This window comes from Lissotriton vulgaris, chromosome 4_1 (genome assembly GCF_964263255.1).
Source record: "Lissotriton vulgaris chromosome 4_1, aLisVul1.2, whole genome shotgun sequence".
Lineage (NCBI taxonomy): Eukaryota > Metazoa > Chordata > Amphibia > Caudata > Salamandridae > Lissotriton > Lissotriton vulgaris.
Window position 1 is genome coordinate 321718514 of NC_141691.1, and position 17311 is coordinate 321735824.

Genomic DNA, 17311 nt, shown 5'->3' on the forward strand with positions numbered 1-17311 from the left:
ACTTGGCAGCTGCTGCAGCCAAAGTTTAATGCAATTTTTTGCAGCTGGTTTTACCTTCCTGAAACATATTTAGGTGTCCCACACAAAGTAAAATAAAACGCGGCAATTTCGCTCTGTCTAGGTTATAATGAGGTCCTACGCAGAAGAGGGCAATAAATATGGTCCTACTTCTAGTAGCTGGAACGTCTCGGTTTATGGTTTACAAAATCGGTTCGGCTAAACTGTAAAGAGCTGCTTTAGGTAACGCTCGCGCTGTATAGAAATGCAATAAGTAAATCGTGACGCCATCAGAGCGCCCCGCCCTCCCACTCCTCGTGACGCCATCGAAGTGCGCGGCAGCGGAGCAGGCCTCGGGAAGAGGCTGCAGCAGCTGATCATGGCGTCTTCGCTCTGGAAGGGGCTGGTGGGCCTCGGCTTGTTCGCTTTAGCGCACGCCGCTTTCTCTGCAGCCCAGCGTGAGTGCCGGGGGGATTAGTGGTGTTGCAGGGGACAGTTGCTGTTTATAAAGCCCAGAATGACAAGGACCGAAAAAGACTTACTTGAGGCTAGAGATCCGCGTGTGCGGCAGGTAGCAAGTGCTCCGGTGCACAACGTGCCGGGAGACGCTGAGAAAAGGATTCCACGCACGCTGTCTGTAGCGAGGGAGAAGTAGGGGCTGTTAGCCTGTGCACGCCATTGAGGCAAAATATCACAGACTAATGTTGGGGGAGGGGTGGCAGGTGAGTCTCTGTGGGGTGTGAGGCATAGAATAGGTGCGGCCTGTCAAACCTTTGACCCCCCCCCCCCCCCCCAATAAGGACGACGTCTGGTATTTAAGAGGGTTTTTCCAAAGTAATCGGGCAATAAATGGTTTAGGGCAGGGGTGGCGAGGAAGGCGTCTCCTAGCATAGTTCGTGCAATTGCATCTTAATACAAAGTACTAACGCATAGTTACAATTGAATTAAAACCTCCGACACATTACAATCGTTAATGACCTAATCCGCGCCGTCAGCCAGTATTGTTAAGTCCTTCAAACGGAAGCAGGTACGAATTTAAAATCCTAGCTTAATAGTGATAGTCATGCAGGTACATTTTCATCACAAATTTGTCATTCACATCAACAAATTAGTAGCACGTATTGAGGTTTATGGGAATTTATCAAGACGCCAAATAATTACTAACAGCACCAGCTGATAATACACTCATTTGCAGCTGTTGCTTTATTGACCGTCATTTCTTATTCCATGTGCAAGCATATCCTGTTACCGTAATAATTGCTAACAGCACCAGCTGATAATACACTCAATTTGCAGCTGTTGCTTTATTGACCGTCATTTCTTATTCCATGTGCAAGCATATCCTGTTACCGTAATTTCTGCCTCAAAATAATTGGACATTGGCACACCTGTAAGAAAAGTTGTCAAGTCTTTCTACATCATAACTAAATAGCCTACAGTTGGTTATTTGTTCTGCCTGCTTCTCAGCCAGTGTGAGTAAAAGAGGGAGATATGTTGTACCTGCTGCTCAGCCAGTGTGTGTGGGGAGGGGAATGTTGGATGTCCAAAAGAGTCAGTTCGAGTATGGGCTGAGCTGCAGGAAGTGTGCTCCTGGTAGGGCTCTTCATTATAGCTCTTGATCTTAATTACTTAATAAGCCATTTTACTTAATCTGCGCCTGCACTACTGGACTTAATTTATATTACCACATTATGCTTGTGTCCTATGGCTTCCAGCAAGCAGATCCCTTATTTTTAAGTGCATGAACTAAAGCCTCAGAAATCCCGGGTGTCGTAGGCAGTACTACTCGCTGCAGTGTTCTGTCAAAAAAGCATACCTGTATATTCACTGGTTCCCAGAATTATGTGGGGGGACTCTCCAAGTTAGGAACAATGGGTGTGGCATCACTGAAAGTGGCATCCTAACCCTTAATGTCACAGGAAGTGACCTTAGATCTTAAGACCTCACATATGTTTGGAAGTCTATTATAAGTACATTTGGGCGTATTACAATTTTTAAGAAATTGGATTTTGCATTGGGGTTTTGCCAATATATAGTGAAACAATCTGATGCAAAATCTGGGCCTCAATGTATACATGTATGTTTAACCCGTTCCGTGCTCGTGACGGAACCACTCCGTCACGAGCCACGGGCACGCTGTGCTAATGACGGAGTGGTTCCGGCACGGCCGCTCCGCCATGCTGCATCCATTCCGTGCCTGTATTGATGAGCGGGCGGGGCTGTGACGGAAACACTCCGTCATGAGCACACCGTGACGCAGTGGTTCCGCCACGAGCATGGAGGTGCTGCACGACCCTCCCCCTACACGGTGGAATTACCGCTGCGGCCAAGGGGTTAAACCCTGCCACAAAGAAATTGACAACAAGGAGAGACGTGGCAGTACATTTGTTTGCAATGTCTGTATTTTAAAATATATTATGGAGTTAAGGCACCTTCTGCAGAGATCTTTGTATACCAGATCAATCTCGGGGAATAATAAGGGTAACATGGTAACATATTTGCTGGAGAGATCTGTGTTTTTCCTAGTTTTGAATCAAAGTAGCATAGTGGATTAATAAGTCTCCCACAAAGCACATTATGTAACACGCAGGTGACACATGTTTATTATCTGTAAATGGATAAGTGGTTACTGCTTTTAAGACAGAGATCCTTTTGTTACTTACAGTTCATAAATTGTAATCCTTCTAATATAGCACCATGAGGTATGAAGGGCATGTAGCTTCTACACCTTGTAACCCTCGCTGTCTTATGTAACACATTCTACCCATTGATTTCCACACACATGATTTATTGGCAATACATAATCTGTACGTCTGATGTAAAGCGCTTGGACACCCTGCATTGGGATGAGTAGTCAAAGAGCGCTATAAAAGAAATAAAGCAAAATGGTGGTATTTAAATTATTTGTGTAAATACTGGGGCGACCAACACATCTGACATTCTTACACTGTATGGATATCTATATTTAGGGACTGAACAAAGTCAAAAGCATTTCTCTCTTAAGTACTTGTGAAATGATGAGATGTGAGCCTTTGTTTCCCCTCCATCGCATCTAGGTGTGAGGCTCCAGATAGCTCCCAGCCAGGATAATCTAACAAAAAGAGGCCTAATGGCCCTTAACTCCTGCTTTTGTTATGTGCGAACCTGGAATCTGATAAGCCCCTTCCCCACCTGCACATTGCTGCTCGGAACAAAAGCAGGAAAACTGCAGGCACTACTGAATGTGATGTAGTGTCAGAAATTAACACCAGGACGCGTTCAGCACACTTCTGTGAATTCTGGAAAAAGTAGGAAAGGAACTTGGCACTGCTGAAAGTGGGCAGATTTGGAGCTGGGTAGATGGAGGGAGTCTTCCCTCTGAAAAAAGAGGGTGGAGAGCGTCTACCCTCGGCTCGAGCCCTGGTACTTTGCCATCACTAAGCCTACGTCTTTGTAGTTCTATTTAACATTTTATCTGACCACAAACTGGTCAGATTGTATTTCTCCAAACCTATTAATAAATATGTGCTGCACATTCATGCATAAATACATGGTCCAACAATAAATAGGCCATGATTTAGAATGTTCTAGATGCAAACTGTAAGAGATACTTTTTCAATCTAGACACAGTCACTATAGTTCACCCATTATCTCTAGTAGGCTTAAGCCACTAAATACCTTCAGTTACAATTTGATCTCTTCTAATCTTTTTCCTGGGTGCTCCCGAAGAGGGTTGTTGTACCCTGACCAAGACAAGTTGGCCTAGTGACCCACTCTTCTAAGATTTTCAGTGTAAATTTGCATGCATTTATCGTATTGGATTCCTGTCTTAGGTCTCTTAGCCATATGTTGGATGCATGTGTTAACCATACCAACATCCATGGAGTTTTAGGAAAAATGATTTTGGTAATATAACAATCTTGACAGTACTAACACAGAATAAAGGGAGTTATGTTCTTTTTTTTAAAGACCTAGCTATCCTGTTTAAATGTCTCTAAAGAAAACTTTCATTGGGTTCCCTCATACTTGAACCCATCTAACATGCTTTTATGTACATTTGGCCCCTAGAATCAGTTATGAGTTGGATAAAGAGCAGTGCATTCAATTGAAGCATTCCAAAGTGTTTGCAGAAAATATAGAATTTAAAACCTATGCTCCCTATTTACGTTTTCAACATGAGCACGGAGTAAGGCGCTGTATCCTACTCTTACGTTTGGGTATACTCCCTCTAGCAATTTTTTTTTAATGAATAGGTTTATTAACATTTTCTTGATTACATTACAAGAACATCGTTGAGCAGCGAAACGTAGTAACCTTTCCAATGTAGCAGCAGCACAAGACATGATCGACAATCAGATAGTTGCATCATACTCTTATAAATTTCTGTGGGCCCCTTACGGTAACACAACCCGTGCACCCCCCAGGGGGGATCATTATGAGTCAGAGAGTGAGAGCCCATAGTGTGCAAGCCATGGCTTCCATATTTTCGAAAATTCTTTGGGGCAACCCCGTACTTCATATGCCTCTAGCAACATTCTTAGCTATCTGGGAAGGTACAAATAATCCCAGAGGCTTATGTGATTTATGTAAAGGTGGCCGACAAGATTTGCTTCACGTTTTACTAATCTGTCCTAATTTGAGCATAGTAGCGGCACAACGTCGAGATATATTTTTTCAATTGAATTATAATGCACTTTTGGCCCAAGAATTAATTATGTTGTGTAACTCTCCAGTCAATTAATTTGTATGCCATAACCTGTATAGGCTTTTAAAAAGTTTTTTGAAGCCGTTCTGAAATTAATCAAAGTTATCTTTATAGAATGTTGTATGGGTAGGTGATAGAACATTATTATTATGGATTTGTAGAGTGCATGGCTGCCCTAGGGCTTCCCAGCGCTGAGCAGTCGGGTACTGAATATGGACAGGTTAAACCTTAAAGATATTGCATAAACAGCCAGGTTTTGATCTTTTTACAGAACTCTAGTTCTCCATTTATCTGCCTGTATTCTAGTGGTAGGGAGTTCCATAGTTTGGGAGCAAGGTGGGAGAAAGATCTCTGTTGTATTCTCTGCACTTATGTTTTATGTATCCCTTTAAGTCCTACATTCCTTTTTCCCTGATGTCATTTTCTCCTTTGTTCTGTCCTGTCAGTTAGCTCCTGCTTTCTGATGGGAACACCAGCTTTTCTCTATGGTGCTTAATAAATAAGTGTTAAGCCTTACATCTGCCTGCTGACTTCATTTACAACACATGGCGACGATGAACAGAAGGAGCTAAACAACCATAGAGGGAGAAGAACTCCACTGGTGAAAAGAACCACGCGAATTTTCGATGAAACAGAGAAAAGAATTTTGAAGAACCACGCAAGTTCAGAAACTAACAAAATTATACTGCTACACATCTCTTGAAACAGACTGAAAGAAAATTGCTATCCTAAGAAACGCTGGGTCTGTAGCCTGCATCAAGATACGTTTTTTTAATTGAGAAGTGAAGCCTGCAAGTTTCCAAACCGACCGGTGAGTTGGAGAGACTGTCGTATGCCTGTTTGTGACTGTCCTAAACGTTAATCTAAAAGACTACGTTCAGCCAAAGAAACGCCACGTTTGGGAAACTGCCCTTTTTAAAAAAAAAAAGGTGAAACTTCTTGGATTTGATGGGGATGTGAACAGCATCGCACTGTTTTGTTTTTGTACTGTTTTATTTGGCCACGTCAGACTGTGGGGGCCGAGGTTCAGGCGGCAGAAACAAGTTTCGTTTTTGTGCCCCGGCGTCACACGTTGTGGTCGGAGGCGTCTTTTGAAACTCACCGGCAAGTGTTGACATCGCGCTGCATCTTTTAAAACCGGCGCGCGTAAAGAAACACGAGCCTACTCACCCGCTGAATCCCGTGACTTCTTGCCGAACGGAGCCATTCTTACTGTAACCTACGTCAGGCAGGAAGGAGAATATCGGAGAAGAAAAGAAAACAAACGTCAAGGAGAAGTGACGTAATGACGCAACGTAGCGGCCATTTTGGAAGCCGTATGAAGTAACTAGGCAACCTCACTAAGCAACACGCATCAAACTGCAGAATATTACGGAAACAGACAAAGACACTGAATATATTGCGGAAACTGACAAAGACACTCTCCGCTACGGTTCTTTCTGCAGACGAGTGAATTAAACAGTGATTCAGAGGTGAGGTGATTCAAACGGTGAGGGAATCATTTATTAACCAAAGTAACCAGAAGATCGACTATAGACTAGCACACATTTGGTAAATGTTAAGTGGTGACATTTCTTTTTATCCAGTTTGACTATCTCTCCATTTTAAAAAAAAAGAAAAGAGGATACTGTTTTAAAAAAAATGGAGAATTTAAATATTATTGCACCCCCTTTGTTCCTACAAGCCACAGGAGATCCACCCATCGAATGGGATGAATGGATAGACATTTTTGAGAACTACATCGAAGCGCTTGATGGGAAAGATTTTAGTGCAATTAGGAAGAAAGCCCTTTTGTTAAGTGCTTTGGGCAAGGAGGGTCAACATTCTTTTAAATATCTTCCTGTGGCAGTCAACCAAGATGGTAGGGCGATAACTAATGTATACACAGAAGCTAAAGCTCGGATGAAGAAACAATATGCAAAAGAAGTAAATATTGTTATGGCGCGACACAAATTTTACACCCAACCTCAAAGGAATGAAGAGTCTGTGGACCAGTTTGTGGCTAGGCTACGTGAGTTGTAGATAAAATGTTGTTTTGGTGAAATAAGGGATGAAATGATAAGAGACCAGCTAATAGTACAATGTCGAAACAAAAAGATGCAAGAAAAATTGTGGGCAGCAAAAAACCCAACTCTACAAATGGCCATTGATATAGCAAAAGTAGTTGAGGAATCGAATGCATGCATGAAAGAGATGGAAAAGAAAGATAACGCAAAAGGCAATGCTCAAAGCAATGATGTTTCATGTGTTGATCATGATGAAGTTGCTGTTGTGAACAAGAGGAGTGTGGACCTAGGAGGAGGTAGTCAGAAAAGATTTAACAATGCATTTTCAGGTAATGACAGGAACAGATTCCAAGGAAGAATGTGCAGTAGATGTGGGAGTACCTTTCACAACTCGGACTTTAGGAGATGCTTTGCGATAGACAAAATGTGTAGGAAATGTGGGCGGAAAGGACACTTTTCAAAAATGTGTAGAAGTACAAACGTTGACAAGGTTGCTGTTGTTGAAAACAGGGATGAAGTAAGAGACTTCGTTAGTGTTGAGGGTGCAAACAAAATATTGTGTTTAGGTGGAGACGGTGCGAATGAGGGTGAGCCTGGTAGGAGATTCAGACCAAAAGCATTGTTTCTTATTGATGAAATCGAGGTCCAACTAATGGTTGACCCTGGGTCTTTATGGACCATAATTCCCAAGGATATGTTCCTAGCAAATTGGAAGGATGCGCACTTGTCTGCTAGTGACATTAATGCCTGTGGTTTTCAGGGTGAAAGCATAGATGTGATTGGGTTCATGGTGTGTGTAATAACTTTCAAGGATCGTTCAGCTGAAGGGAAGGTGTACGTAGCTAAGTCTGGTCCTGCAATTTTAGGATGGGGGCAACAGTATGACCTTGGGATAATAATAAATCCCAGAGCAGCACAACAAGTGATGGTGGTAGACAGCATAACCACTGATTCGATAGTGGAAGGGATGAATGGTTTGTTTGAGGAACACATAGGAGAGTTAAGGGGCTATGTGCATAAGATCGTGTTGAGGGACGATGCCATACCCATGCAACACAAAGTCAGAAAGGTCCCATTCATCGCACGTGAGGAAGTGAGGAAGATGTTAGAGGAAATGCTAGACCAGGGTGTAATAGAGCAGATCGAAACATCACCTTGGATTTCCCCTGTAGTTATTACAACCAAATCTGACGGAAAATTTCGTTTTTGTGTGGACCTTCGCACCCTGAACCAAAACATTGTGGTGGACAACTTTCCCTTACCGAACATCAATGAGTTAGTTCTATCATTAAAAGGGGGGAAGTACTTTTCCAAGTTAGACCTTCGTAGCGCCTATCATCAAATAAGACTACACCAAGACTCCAAAGCACTTACGGCGTTCATAACAACCGAAGGAATATATCAATTCACACGAATGCCTTTTGGTCTCGCTTCTGCTGCTGGAGTATTCCAAAGGATGATGGGTGTTGTATTAAAAGGTGTGCACAATGTTGTGTATTTTCAGGACGATGTTCTGATATTTGGAGCGACCATTGAAGAGCACAATGTGATCCTGAAAACCGTTTTAGAAAGGATGGAACAGGCAGGTTTGACTCTAAAGAAAGAGAAATGCAAATTTGCAGTGGAGGAGGTTGAATACCTGGGGTATACATTGTCTGTGGATGGAGTAAAACCTAAAAGAGACTTATTAGACTCCATTAGAAATGCACCTTCTCCGTGCGATAAGGATCAGTTGAGGTCTTTTCTCGGCCTCATCGAGTACTATGCTAAGTTTGTAAGGGATTTTGCAGAGAAAACCGAGAAGATCAAAGTGCTGTTAAGGAGTGGATGTAAGTTTGTATGGGGTGTGGAACAAGATGAGTGCTTCAAAAGAATCAAGGTGGAAATTTGCGAGGCGGGCATTTTGACACCGTTTGATACCAACCGTAAGTCAGTCCTGACAGTGGATGCAAGTGCTGTGGGTGTTGGTGCGGTCCTTGCTCAAGTACACGATTCTGGTCTCAAAACTGTAGCGTTTGCCTCAAGGACACTCACTACAGCTGAGAGGAACTACTCTATAATCGAGCGTGAGGCTTTGGCTGCGGCATGGGGTTGCGAGTATTATAGAATGTACCTGTGGGGGTTCAAATTCACATTATTGACAGATCACAAACCTCTGGTTAAAATACTTTCGCCTGGTGGCGCTGGCAAAGGCTCTGCCAGGTTAGCTAGACTTGCTGCCAGGATCCAGGAGTATTTGTACACTGTAGAATACATTCCCGGTTGGAAGAATTGCCAAGCGGATGGACTCTCTAGACTTCCACTACCTTGGGAGAGGGTAGACAAGTTAGGGGTTGAATCTCTCAATTCAGAGGGTTCTGTTGCCGCTGTAGAGGAAGTTGTTGATATGTGTGCTGGGGCAATCAGTAGAAGTTTGTGGAATTCTTCAATGGCTAAAGATGCGGTGTTGTGTGAAGTCAAAGATTTAATAGCGAAGGGACCAAGGAGAGAGAGTTGTCTATCTCCTGCACTTCGTCCTTATTTGAAGGTTCTTGACCAATTGTCTATCTTGGACAATGAGGGATTCATGATTTTAATGGATGACAAATTCATTCCTCCACAAGATGTGCGATTTACTTTGTTTAAGCTGGGTCATGAGGGCCATTTGGGGCAGTCCCTTACCAAGAGGAGAATTAGGGACAATTTTTGGTGGCCCGGGATGGACTCAGAAATCTCACAGTGGGTGGAGAGATGTACAGAGTGTTTGGAAAGTGAAAAAAGACTTAAGGTGGGTAGTCATACTGGTTGTGGCTCAATAGCTGATCCCAAGTGCCCGTGGCACACCATATGTCTCGACTTCATTGGCCCCTTTCACCAGTTGAATCAGGATTTGAGGTTTGGGTTGGTGGTAGTTGACGTCTCTTCCAAGTGGTTAGTAGTCAAATTCATGAGGGAGATCACCACGAGCAGCACTATAGCCGTGTTGGGTGAGATCTTTAGGGAGGAAGGTTTCCCCACAAGGATCATTACTGACAATGGGACACAACTCACCTCCCTGGAGATGGCTAATTTCTTGGGAAAGTGCGGCATTATTCACTCTAGGACCTCACTTTACAACCCCCAGGGAAATGGCATAGTGGAGAGGGCCAACCGAATGGTCAAAGGTGCCATTCAAATGGCAATTTCTTCCCGCATGGATGTGAAGACTTTAGTTAATGACCTGGTGTGGGCCTACAGGACTACAGAAAATGGGGTGACTGGTTTAGTCCCGTTTTCTGTCATGAGGGGACGTCCTGCGGGTACTAAACTTGTGGCTGCTTGGATGAAAGAACTCATGGACGCTGATCCTCCTGCTGGTCATGGTGAGCCTGACACTGTTTGCGAATCTGATGGCGCGTGTAAATTCGCTGTGAATGATTGGGTTAAGGTCAAACCAGGTCGTGTGGGTGTCGGACTGACGAAGTTCAGGGGTCCATTTAAGATCAAGTCTGTACACAAGAGATTTGTTACCTTATTTAATGGGGAGAGTTGGAACTTGAGGCGTGTGGCACTGTATAAGAAAGCCGAGCGAGAACCGGTGGGGTTCAGAGAGCCCAGAGAACAGGCCAATGAGGTTAGCGCAAGTAGAATCCAGAGAGTGAGAAGACCTCCAGTTCATCTACGTGACTTTGTTTGCAAGTAAGGTCTCTCTCTGCAACGAAGGGCATGGTCTTATAATGTTTTTGTTCGACTTACTTTCGTTTTTTTTTAATTGATTCTCCATATGAAGGGAAGAGGATATGTTGTATTCTCTGCACTTATGTTTTATGTATCCCTTTAAGTCCTACATTCCATTTTCCCTGATGTCATTTTCTCCTTTGTTCTGTCCTGTCAGTTAGCTCCTGCTTTCTGATGGGAACACCAGCTTTTCTCTATGGTGCTTAATAAATAAGTGTTAAGCCTTACATCTGCCTGCTGACTTCATTTACAACAATCTCCCTACCCATTTTCCCCTTCTGACCTTTGTCGGTTTTAGCTGTTCTTCAATGCTAGAAAGCAACTACCTCTTTGGAATATAGGGGGAGATTAAACTCCTAACTTTTTTGGGCCCTTTATTGTGCCGTGCTCTATGTGTAATGACCAATACCTTACATTTTATTCTGACCTCCACTGGAAGCCAGTGTAGTCTTATAGATGCTTTTTTACCAATTCCTGAGCTGTAATGTCAAACAGTAATCTTGCAGCAGCATTCTAGGCTATCTGCAGTTTCTGGGTGACGCATTTAGGTGCCCCCAGGAACAGTGAATTTCCATAGTCCAGTCGCGAGGTTACCAGTGAGTGGATCACTGTTTTCCTTAGTTGTGTGAATATTCTGTCTAACATTTTATGTAGACTTCTGAGAAGTCCAAAGCAGGTTGCTCTGACCTTGTTGGCCTGTGAGATCATAGAGCGAACTGATTCTAGCCAGAATAGTTTTTTAACCGTTTCTGCCAGAGTGGGTGGTTTACCTAGGCATGCGTGCCTGGGTATTGTCTTATTTCCAATGAGCAATAACTCATTTTCGTCTCCATGCAGCTTTAAGTAGTTTGCTGTCATCCATTCTTTTACTTTAACCAGGCAGGAGGATAGTCTCTCACCATCCTTGCAGTTTTTTGGGGGCAGGGAGATAATCGACTGCATATCATCGGCGTACGAAGTCATGAATCTATCAAATTCTAGTTCGATTTTGGCAAGCTGTTTAACATAAACATTGAAGAGTGTTGAACTCAGTGAGGAGCCCTGTGGGACTTCACACTTCAATGGCATGGTTTGGGAGAGATTGGTATTTTCCTGTACTTGAAATGTACGATCACTCAAGAATGATGTCAACGCTCGGATGCCAATGATCCAAGAAGATGCGGCCATCTTCTCATTAGACGCCACAATGGCGTTCGACCTTGTGGAATGGCCGTTTTTGTTCGCAGTACTCCGAAAGTTGGGATTCGGTCCAAAGTTCTGCGAGTGGATCAAATTTTTATACACAGCACCCCTAGCACAAGTGGTACCAAATGGACGCATATCGTGAGAGTTTGCATTGGGGAGGACGACGAGGCAAGGCTGCCCGCTGTCCCCACTCCTCTTAGCCCTAATGCTGGAACCACTTGCAGCATGGATAAGGCAGGATTTGTCAATCCGTGGGATGAAATGGGAGACGGACTGGGAAGACCGGATTTCGCTTTACGCGGATGATGTGTTAATATACTTAACATCCCCCGCAAGATCCCTGGTGTTCTGCTGAACATTTTCACGGCATATGGGACAGTGTCACGATATATTATCAACTGGACAAAATCACTGCTCTATGTGGTCCATGGTCCTACTCTCGGGCTCCCCCAAGGTTGGGAGTTGCAGATTGCGACCAGATGATTTACATTTTTAGGAATATAGGTTACCCCGCTGGAAACTAGTTTTATGGAGGAAAACCTGATGAAGCTGCTGGCAAGGCTCCGGGCACATGTCAAACACTGGAGATCCCTTCCGTTGACGTTACTGAGGAGGGCGGCGCTCTTCAAAATGCTGGCCCAGCCTAGGTTCCTCTACGCCCTTCAGAATACCCCATTCCCAGTCCCCTCCTCTTACTTTAAAGCAATTGAAGCTGAAGTATCCACGTTGCTGTGGGACGGGAAACCGCCCGCATAGCACAACACAAATTAGTACGTAGCTGGTACAATGGGGGAATCTCATTACCAAATGTTAAAATATACTATTGGGCCTCAAAACTAAAGGTGATAAACCAGTGGCTGCACGTCCCACAGGACGAACCGGCATTCAGAATAGACAGATGCCTCCTACCCGCAGAACATCTGATGAAAGCCCTTTACACCAACAAGAGACGAAATACACTCACAGGACCGACGGCACACACAATTAAATTATGGCACACTGCACAAAGGGCGCTAGGTTGGGAAGGAGTACTGACACTGGCCACCCACCTCTGGGAGACTCGACGTTTGGGCACCCTGGCTAACACTAAGGGATTTAGACAATGGGATCTCATCTGCATTACTAAAATAGGTGATCAGTAATATCCTACCCTTCGCAACACTGCGGGAAAATATATGGGATGGGGGAGACAGAACTCTTGATATATCCAAATTAGACATGCACTCCAGAGCGCTATCCCACCAGACACCCAACAAGCAGAGTCTTCGCCCTTGGAAGACAGACTCCTCATGGATTATATGGAAAAAAGGCCGTCTCACAGATGTATCGTAAGCTGGTAAATAACCAACCAGACCCTATGGCGACACTGAAGGAAAGGTGGCAGGCAGACTTGGGGGACATGGAGGAGTCAGACTGGATGGACGCATTGGCGTCGACTCGTGAGGCAGCAATCCCATCTAGGCTAAAACTCATACAACTCAAAGTTCTACATCGTATATATTATCCACGCACCACACTACACAAGCTTGAACACCCCCCCCCCCCCCTGATCCCCTCTGCCTCAGAGGTTGTGGGCATACTGCCACATTTTATCATATGGGACTGTCTGGGTATACAATCCTACTGGGAACGGGTAATGAATGAGATCTCGGAGGTGGGGGGGCAGGCAGGCAGGCAGGTGCTGCCTCCTAAATGTCTGGCAACTTACGGATTTAAATCTGGCACTACAGAACTGGGCCACGCTCGGGACGACGACCGCCAAGCAAATTATAGCCAAGAACTGGAGTTCTGGGTTATCTACGCATAAACAGAGGGAAAGGGACATGGATGTCGCAATGGTGGCTGAATGGGCGGTCTACACCCACAGGGGATGTCCCAAAAAATGGTCCAGAATATGGGGAAAATGGAATGAATTCCGGGGGAATATATGTGAGCCTCCACAAACGGCCTCAACCCCTGAAGTTAGCCCGTGAATATAGGAAGGGCTGAATAGACTGAACTATGGCTATGAATAAATGATGATGTTGGTTATGGAAGGGATGCTAAGAAAGTAATGTTACCTGTTGTAGTGTAAGTTTCTACGCTGTGAGATAATTGTTGTGTATGCCATGAAATGTACAATGTACAATTTAACTGCAGAGGGAGATGTTTACTGTTCGTTGATCATATGGAAGTGTATGAAAACGCAACAACAATAAAATGTTTATCAAAATAAAAAAAATTATGTCAACCATTTGAGTGCCGAACCCCTTACTCCTTTGTCTGAGAGTCTTCTGCACGATATACGGTGATCCACCGTTTCGAAAGCGGCGCTCAAATCTAATAAGAGCAATGCAGCTGTTTTTTCTTGGTCTAAAGACTGCTTTAACTCCTCCACTACCACCAGCAGGGCAGTTTCTGTACTGAACTGTGCTGTGCCCTGAAGCCCATCTGTGTATGGTGCAGGCAGTGATTGGCCTCCAAGGTTTTTATTGACATATTTTTCTAATAGCATGCCAACATATGGTAGCAGGGAGATGGGGCGGTAGTTCCCTGGTTGTGATTGATCTGTTTGCTTTTTTCAGCAGCGGTTTTATCACGGCATGTGTCCAGGCCACTGGAACTGTGCCTGTTTCTAGTGACTGATTCATGATCTTCATCAAGTTGGGTGTAGTGATGGGCGCTACTGTTTTGAGCGTGTGGAGGTGCTGGGTCCAGGGGTGAGCCAGACTTCACAGTCTCAAGTAAGGTTTCTAGATCCTTCGTTTCCATCTTTGGAAAATTAGTGATAACCTGTTTTGGGGGAGCTCTTACATGTTCTTCTTCCCCCTCTATTATGTGGTTTCCATCCGTTTTGAAGCAGCTATAAATGGCTGTCACCTTCTAGAGGAAATATGAGGCTAAGTTATTACACCTCTCCTCTGAAGTTTCGGATGGACCACTGTTAATGGGTGGATTGGACAGGGTTTTGATTGAGAACAGTTCCCTTGCTGAGTTCTGTGCCCCCTTGATTTTCTCCTCTAAGAACTTAGCTTGACTCATTTTAATATCATTGTGATACTTCCTAATAGCTGATTTATACTTTGATACTGCTCCATTTTATAGTGTTTTAATGCAAAATGGCGTATGGGTGCGATAGAACATTGTTACTGTTACATTTTATAGTGTGTTTTAAAAGTAAAAGTATTATCATCTAATCATTTTAAATTCAATAATAATTTTATTTCTGTATTTGTTGCTCTCAGTTGTGGTCTGAATCATTTTTTCTATTGATTTGATATTGAATATGTACATTAAAGACACAAAGGATGGTGGTGTTATATTTACAGTTATAATCTCTGCATTGGTTAATTTTGATCTAAGGCCAGATAACCACAAATGAAGGCATGGGCATCATACAACTTTCACTACCAAATGTGTGTGTTATAGCCCTGAAACTTTACCCGTGCATAACAATTAAGTGAGAATGTTGTAAAACGAAATTTCCCGTAAAAACCACCATTGTCCTCACCAGTCATATTGTGGAAGAAAGTTTAGAATTCAGTAAAACAATTGACCCAAACATGCTGTGTTGAGCTCAGCTGTGACTGTTCTGACCTGGTCAAACTTTAGCTTTCTGAACACCACCCAAACAAACCGACTAATGAGATGAAAATATCATTAGGGCTACCTAGCGCATTAGGTGATTTGAATCCTTAAAACCGAACATGTATCTCTGCAAGGATATTGCTCTATCCTCCCACAGCCTGCAACTCAAACCAATTGTCTTATTGTTTCCCTCTTATGCAATTCTGACCCTGACATTTTATCTTTACAGTAGCGATGCTTTAGTCTGCTCCTTCTAGTTTAGGGCCTTTAAGGAAGCCATCATTGTTCCTTCTCCTTTCATACGCTGTTATATTGTATTCTACAGCTTACCTTTGGTACAGAGGATAATTCCTCTACTTCAGCTGCCCCACATAATCTTGTCATCCAATTTGGGTGACAGTTTGCGGTCTACACATGACTTTCTGCTAAGGCACTTCATAAGCTCCAGTGAGTCTCAAGCCATGCTTCTGGACATATTTCTGGCTTGCAAGGCTATGACCATTGCAAGAACTCACTAAATCTTTTCGGCTGGGTGGCTCCAAAATTTCCGCAGTTAAGGTTGTGTCATACTAAGGACTGTCTCTGTTCTTAGCACCTATAAGCTTCCAAAGGTTCTTCCTGTACTATCAACATTTTGCAGAGCTCAAAAATACATTTCTTGCATGCATCCTAATAGTCCGATATGGCTCAATTCTCCTGTGACCTAATTCTAGCTTCATCCACAGGTCTCTCTTGCACTTACCAACCCATTGCAGACTAGTCACAAGCCCAATACAATGCCCATATACAGAAATATAGCATGTGGCCCTAATAGGGACATGTAAAGAGATTTCTAAAATGTAATCCGTACATAATTAAACATTTTAAGTCATGCCCCTTGCTCTACACTTTTGACATGTAGGATGGATATTTTTTTCACCATTTGACTGATTTTTCGTGTTTTGTATGTCAAGGTATTTTGAAATGTATGAAAATCCCATACAAAAGCAACAAATAATCATTCATGTAATACACTTTCACAGCTGAATTATCCAAGTACTTTGTATTTTTCGGTTGTAACATCATCCTTTTTTTTTTAGTTGTCAGCTCTCTGGTGGTGCATTACAGACTTCTTCTTTGGTATGTAGGTTGCAGAAGGACTGTTGCCTGTTGGTCTGCTTTCTGCCCTGTCTTGTATTTTAATCATAAATAACTGCTAATGACAAAAGACTTGGCTTTAGAAAAAAACCATAGAAATAGCTACCCAGTTTAACTATGTCTCAGGATGTAAAACAACCTAAAGTGAACAGCATAGGGCAGTGGCTCTTAACCTTTTGCTGCTGCGGCCTGCCCACTAAGTCATTACTGGACGCCAAGGATCCCGGCCTAATGATTAGAACTGCAAAAGAAAGCACACAAGTACAGAAACAAGCATTCGTCGAACATATAAAAATGACTAAATGGGTTATTTAATTCACAAATATGAAAAACTGCATTTCAATAGTACGGTTGGAGCGTTTCTAAATATAATTGAGGCCACCCACTGTCCATACTATATTCTGTTTGATGGACATACGCTGCTCCCACAAATCAGTCTGAGAATACTAACTTTTAACTTCCACTTTCAAATTCCTTCACATTTACTGTTTAAAAAATCGGTTTCACATTTGGCTTCTTTATTTATACACACTTTATTAATCTATGTATATTATTTAATTTTCTAAGCAGTCTCTGACTCCTGGAGTAGCCTCCATTGACTTTCAGGGTCCGCAGGCTAAGAACCACTGGCAAAGAGCAAATAAGTGAAAAGACCGATGGTTAAAAAGACACTGGGAGCTTAGGTGGGAAGGCATGAAGCAGTATGTGGATGGGATGAAAGAGAAACAGTAGAGATGGTGTGCATTTCATGCATAGTAGAAGGGCCCGTTTAACCACTGTCAATGCCTGTCGTGCCTATAACAAAGTGTGTAAAAGGTGTAATCTAATGGGTCCCTTTGCTGTCATATGCATGGGTTGGAGTGCAGGAAATTACAGTTTAAGCAGGAACATAGATGTAGTTTGTATCAAGGAACAGGGATGAAGACAAAGACGTGAAGGAAGAATTTACACTTCAAATTTGTGGGGTCAGGGATGACCAAGCTTCTCCCTTCTGTGAGATTACAGTTAATGGTATACCATTGAGAGCCATGGCCGGTTC

At 43.2% G+C, this 17311-nt stretch overlaps 1 protein-coding gene across 1 annotated transcript in view; it reads left to right on the forward strand.

Moving 5' to 3' along the window:
• Positions 1 to 340: 340 nt before the first annotated feature.
• Positions 341 to 17311, forward strand: part of MMGT1 (membrane magnesium transporter 1) — a 72243-nt gene continuing 55272 nt past the window's right edge. The window contains exon 1 of the mRNA XM_086918673.1: positions 341 to 455. Within this exon, the coding sequence (XP_086774799.1) occupies positions 377 to 455 (79 nt within the window). The 5' untranslated portion in view covers positions 341 to 376. The remainder of the gene's footprint in view (positions 456 to 17311) is intronic.